Genomic DNA, 5527 nt, shown 5'->3' with positions numbered 1-5527 from the left:
TCTGTAGCGCACAACCTCACTCCACATGCCCTCTCCTCGCCCTCTCCTCCAGGGGCTTGGTTCCATCTACACCTCCGACCTATTAAATAACCTATCCTCGCTTGTTTGCTCACTGCAGTCATCCTGGCAGTCAATGTATCCTCAGGCTAAGCCAAACAAGCTGATCAGCCAGTCACCTCTGTACACACAACCCCCCACTAAGAGGCTAATGGCCGGGACCTATAATCCTTCTCAAAACAACTACAGAGATGCTAATTGTATCTAGCTATAAATACAGTTTGACTCCTTGTCCTCTTTCTTTATTCGGCTCTACTCTGGAAACTCGGAGCCGCCGCGCACCGGCTCCTCTGAAGCATTTGCCCAAATACCAAGAAAGACTCCTTTGCGTCAGAGAGGCAGCAGATAGATGCTGCGAGTGTCAGTAAACTTGTCAAATCTCAAATCAGGGGCGAGCGCACGGAGCTTTACGCGCGGTTGGATACATCAGTTCATGCTGTCTTGCGAACATTTCCAAACTTTTCCGGTGAGCGACTGAGAAGCAACGACCCCGAGATGTTCCCGCTACCGATGTTCACCCCGGACCAGGTCGCTCGGGTGTGTGAAAACCTGGAGGAGACCGGGGACATCGAGCGCCTCGGCAGGTTCCTCTGGTCCCTGCCCGCCGCCGTCCCAGGCTCCGCCGGGGAGGCGCTGAACCGACACGAGTCCGTGATGCGAGCGAGAGCGCTGGTCGCCTTCCACGGCGGAAACTTTGACGCTCTTTACCAAATCCTCCAGAGCCACCGGTTTACGCGCGAGTCGCACGCCAAGCTTCAAGACCTGTGGCTGGACGCGCACTACCGGGAGGCGGAGAGGCTCAGAGGGCGGCCGCTGGGCCCGGTGGAGAAGTACCGGATCCGCAAGAAGTTCCCCCTGCCCCGCACCATCTGGGACGGCGAGCAGAAAACGCACTGCTTTAAGGTAACCACCGTGTAGGGGTAGATGTTGGAGTGTTAGATTTTAACCACATGGCCGGAGGTGACACGATGGTGCAGTGGGACCCCGGCACAACCCACGTGTAATTTGAACTCATTGCATCATATTATAACATGATATGAAACGGCATCTTGACATGGAAACTGGACCATCAGTTGCTCTCTTGTGCTTTTTAACCTGACGCTGCTGCATCAAGCAGCCTGGTCTTTGAGCTCTTAAGATGATAATGGTCACAGCTGTGGTTATCCTTCTGCCTTCTGCCGGGAAATCTTCTCAACTACTTTAGTGTCCTGATGCAAGATCAGGGATCTCATTCAAGTGTTCTGACGGGACACACACTGATTATTTGGATTTTATAAATGATCCTCGTGCAACGTGTCCATCTATATGAATACATCATGTTCCATATTTATCTCATAAATGATGTCGAACATGTCTACTATGTTCTTGTGTTAAAATTGTCACTTCAGCATAGCCTTTTCTCTTCTTTTTCGATTTAATTTTCTTTGCTGTAATATTTACTGTGTGCAAGTTGCAAAGGCCAGATTTCCCCATAGCATCAGTGCATCACCTACAGACACTAATGGTATCACAATAATAACCTGTAATGTATATTTATATAATTAGTGAAACATTTTCATGTTTTAGTGTCTTGAGAGCGGTTCTTTTGGAAGCAGAATTATTGTATTTTTTCACTTACAAGTTATGATAACGTCACTTTTTTTGTTAAATTTGAGAGGAATGAGATACAAATCAGGGAGAAAAAAGACTTTAGGATTCAAAGATTAAGTAGTCAAGTAGTTTCTGGTAGAGGAAGCATGCACCTGGCCTGTTGTGTGTGTTTGTTAGTGTGACCTCCCTCATGTGGCAGGGTGAAGTATAGCTCATATAATCTTTAATTCCAAAACCTCTGGAGGGATCGCCTCTCCATCAGCCTATTAAGCCCCTCAACATGATCCCATTTAGTAGATATACATCATTATGTATACCTCTAATGTAGGTCGTAATCATCTATTTATAAATCCACTCTAATACGATTACACTCAGCATCATATGACAGTGATAAGATGATTGGATGGTTTAATAGGATGATATCTAAACACCATATGGAGTCTTTTAAAAATGGCATGCTTCAATTTTCACAACATGCGATTCCATGCTGATAAAAGTGTACTTTGTAGTGTGGCTAACAGGAGATACTGTAATGGAGCACCAGCCTAAATATTCCATACATGTCTATGTGTTCTCCAGGAAAGAACTCGCAGTTTGTTGAGAGAGTGGTACCTCCAAGACCCCTACCCCAACCCGTCCAGGAAACGGCACCTGGCCCAGGCCACCGGACTCACGCCCACACAGGTCGGCAACTGGTTCAAGAACCGCCGCCAAAGAGACCGCGCAGCATCCGCCAAGAACAGGTATCTCAAAAATGACAAATGATCACGCTGATTATAAATGAAAGGGAGAAAAGGGGGTAGAGATTCATGCTCATGGTGGCTGGAAATTAGCTGTTTATGCGAGTTAAAGTATCAGCTTGTGTTGTACAAATACAGAACTTCTTTACACATAATGTGAAAAACTCAAATGACTTTCAGCAGGTTTGTTAGAAAGCAAACGCCTGCATCTTTGCCTGAAGAGCGGCTCTGCCACGTGTACTCTTAAAAAAGACTGATGTGGGAGCTCACTCTTGTCTCTCTCCTCTCTCCCTCCACCCAGACTGCAGCAGGATCCTTCCCTCCTGCCCTCCGAGAGCTCCCCTGACGGCTCCCATCAGGAGCGCCGCCATCACCCCCACTTGTTGCCTACCTCCCCCCGACACCCGGGCAGCCCGGAGGCCAGCGACTGCAGCACAGAGACCGAGCGCAGAGGAATAGGAGCCTCCACCCCGGACATCTCCGTCAGCAGCGACAGCGAGTTCGAGTCTTGAGACGACAGAAACTTTTCACGGACGAACTCTCGTTCCCCGCAGAGCGGCGGCCGCCGTCAGACTCAGACATACGTTAAAGACACTTGAACTGTCTGGACTGGAGGCGTTCTCAGTGGGAAGAGGGTGACGATGAGGCCACTCGATGTGGATGTTGAGTGGACATTGAAAGGGAATGATATGCAAAAACAACATGCACTTAAAAAAGCACCATGGCACATGACCTTGACTGTTATATTAATTCTTGATAGATAAACATAGGACAGGTGCTTCTACATGAACAACAGCGTTTCTCAACAATCAAAGTTTATTATTTATAGAAATAATGCCAATGGTCTTTAGGTAATGTGAATATTAATATTTTAAGTTTTGATACTGCTTTCAGTAAATATTTTTGGATAGATGACTTTCTAATAGTTGTTATCTCAGCTACACAATTCATTTGTATGGAAATTGTGAGGACACAATGAACAATGCCTTGAGTAGGCTGTTAAATGTCACTACTGTTATATGCACATTATTATCTTCACATTATGGCATTTTGCCAACCTATAAATTTCATCAATCATCGGCATAAGCATAACCAAGATTTTCTGAGGTTATAATGTGCATGTAAACATGGAGACTGACCAAATAAACACTGCCTTAAAAAGGAACTAAGGGCATCACTCTTTTACAATGCAACGCAAACAATAACATATACTTAGAGAGACTTTGTGTAACTAATGATGCACATGTGCTGCTAAAATTCAAAGCATTTTGTTACCAGCTGCGTTTTACCTGTTGTCTGTTGTCACTTGTCTTTCGGTGACTGTTTGAATCGTGTCAGGCTTTTTGTAAACGCTCCTGAGCTGCTCTGGTGATCCTGCAGGAGCTGAAACAGAAACGATGAAACAGCGAATGTGAAAGCACGAATCGGTCTTAACTCGGTGTGCCTATTACATTTGAGAACAGTGAGACCAAGTCAGATTAGGATTGTGTCCTCATGTCAGAACGACACACTCAAAGGCCTACTGTTTGCTGTCTTTCTTACAAGCATCACTTCTCAAAACACATCACTGCATTTCAATGAAAAGATGTATTTTGTAAATGTTTTATGTAAATAAATGATCCTATTTTTATCCAAAGTTAAAGTGACTCAGTGTATTTATAAGTTCCGGACAGTATTAATACAATGTGAAAGGACTTGAGTCCTACACCACATACAGTCCTTACAGTAAAATGGTTTCTACACTTAAACTGAGGGACAATCCCTAAACTGGCTTTTCTTTATGCCACTTCAACACTGGGTAGAAAACACAGTTATACAATAGGAATCTATCTGACAATCCCATTTTCAGCACTTTATCTAACTGTTTCTTTGATTATTAATAGCAGCCTCCATAAGGCAATAAAGAATTTTTTTTGAAGTAATAAGCAATGACTGCCACCACGCTTTGCTCCATTTAAAGACCCAGAGACAAAAGGAGAGCTGTAATATACTCTACTTACAGACAGCGCCTCCCATTTCTGCAAACTGAGCTTTTCGTGATGGGGTTTATTTACCTCATGGGTGAAAACAGAGATGGATCTGATGTTTTGCTGGGATCTGACAGTCAGTGGGACGTTCCCCCTGCAGTGTGAATCGTCTCAGCAGCGAGCTGTGACACAAAAACAGACACAAACTGCATTCTAGTCTTTCTCTAGCTCACCACACCAGAAAATGCCACGTATTAAATCAGAGGTCCCCAACCTCCCATGTGGTTCAGATTCATGGACCTGGCTCACATTTTGTCAGGCCAGTAAAAGCACAGGTGCAGCTAACAACATTAAGGATTTCAGTTCTCCACATTTCTCACAGTTGATTTGATTGACGTTATCAAACTTTTACACATTCAGCTTTCGGCCCACCTCACATCTTAATTTTATCTCTGTTTTAGTCTCCTGAGGAAAATATCTGGCTCCTTGGCTGCCAGATGCTCCACTGTGAGAAGCAGCTAGCTAACTCTGCTAACAGAAATCATAGCTTTTACATGTAGCTAGCTAAGACTTTAGCACTGATTATTAGCATAGCTGTAGTCTAGTCTCTAGCATGATTTAGCAGCTAGCAAGACAAACTTCGGGGGAAAGAAGACACTTACCCATGTTTTGAGGACATTTCTGGGTTCACAAAATATTCTTCTGGCCAGCTTGAACGACCAATGTTGTCTCTGCTGGGACTTTCAACACTGTTCACAAGTTGCAACTGTTTCTTTAACAAAACAAAGATGGCGGCCGGAAGCGACGTCTTGAATTTTGCTCGTTTTTTAGACCAACGGAAGACGTTAAGGGGGCGGAAAACTTAACGTCCCCCCATTATTTATTTGACAGCGAAAAATGGAAATAAGAATAATTATTCTTAATATATGTAATATATATTAGGAATATATAATTAAATATATCATACAAGTTATACATAGAAATAAATAAAGATGACATACTTAAATTAGTTTTATAATCACATTAAAATTAAACAACAAATAAATAGTTTTGATTATATATAAATTACTTAGAATAAAAATAATTTTTGCTGTATGCTGTATGGCTTGGAATTCATTCATTTCAAGGCACAAAAGCTTGACGTTATAATCTATAATCTACTTTCTTTTCCAG

At 43.4% G+C, this 5527-nt stretch overlaps 1 protein-coding gene across 1 annotated transcript; it reads left to right on the top strand.

Moving 5' to 3' along the window:
- The first annotated feature begins 320 nt into the window (after nucleotides 1–320).
- Nucleotides 321–4003, top strand: six7 (SIX homeobox 7). Its single transcript, XM_076725039.1, has 3 exons — nucleotides 321–960; nucleotides 2227–2390; nucleotides 2689–4003. Exons 1-3 carry the CDS (start codon nucleotides 553–555, stop codon nucleotides 2897–2899), a joined length of 783 nt encoding a protein of 260 aa, XP_076581154.1. The 5' UTR covers nucleotides 321–552; the 3' UTR covers nucleotides 2900–4003.
- The last annotated feature ends 1524 nt before the right edge of the window (nucleotides 4004–5527 follow it).

Source organism: Chaetodon auriga, chromosome 24, assembly GCF_051107435.1.
Source record: "Chaetodon auriga isolate fChaAug3 chromosome 24, fChaAug3.hap1, whole genome shotgun sequence".
Lineage (NCBI taxonomy): Eukaryota > Metazoa > Chordata > Actinopteri > Chaetodontiformes > Chaetodontidae > Chaetodon > Chaetodon auriga.
Note: the sequence above shows the minus strand (reverse complement) of the source record. Positions and strands in the feature narration are given on the sequence as shown.

Excerpts from the sequence above, each read along its gene's own strand:
- six7 (XM_076725039.1), top strand. The coding sequence starts at position 553 with ATGTTCCCGCTACCGATGTTCACCCCGGACCAGGTCGCTCGGGTGTGT. Across the intron at positions 961-2,226 it reads AGAAAACGCACTGCTTTAAG|GAAAGAACTCGCAGTTTGTT; the intron begins GTAACCACCGTG and ends TGTGTTCTCCAG. Across the intron at positions 2,391-2,688 it reads GCAGCATCCGCCAAGAACAG|ACTGCAGCAGGATCCTTCCC; the intron begins GTATCTCAAAAA and ends CCCTCCACCCAG.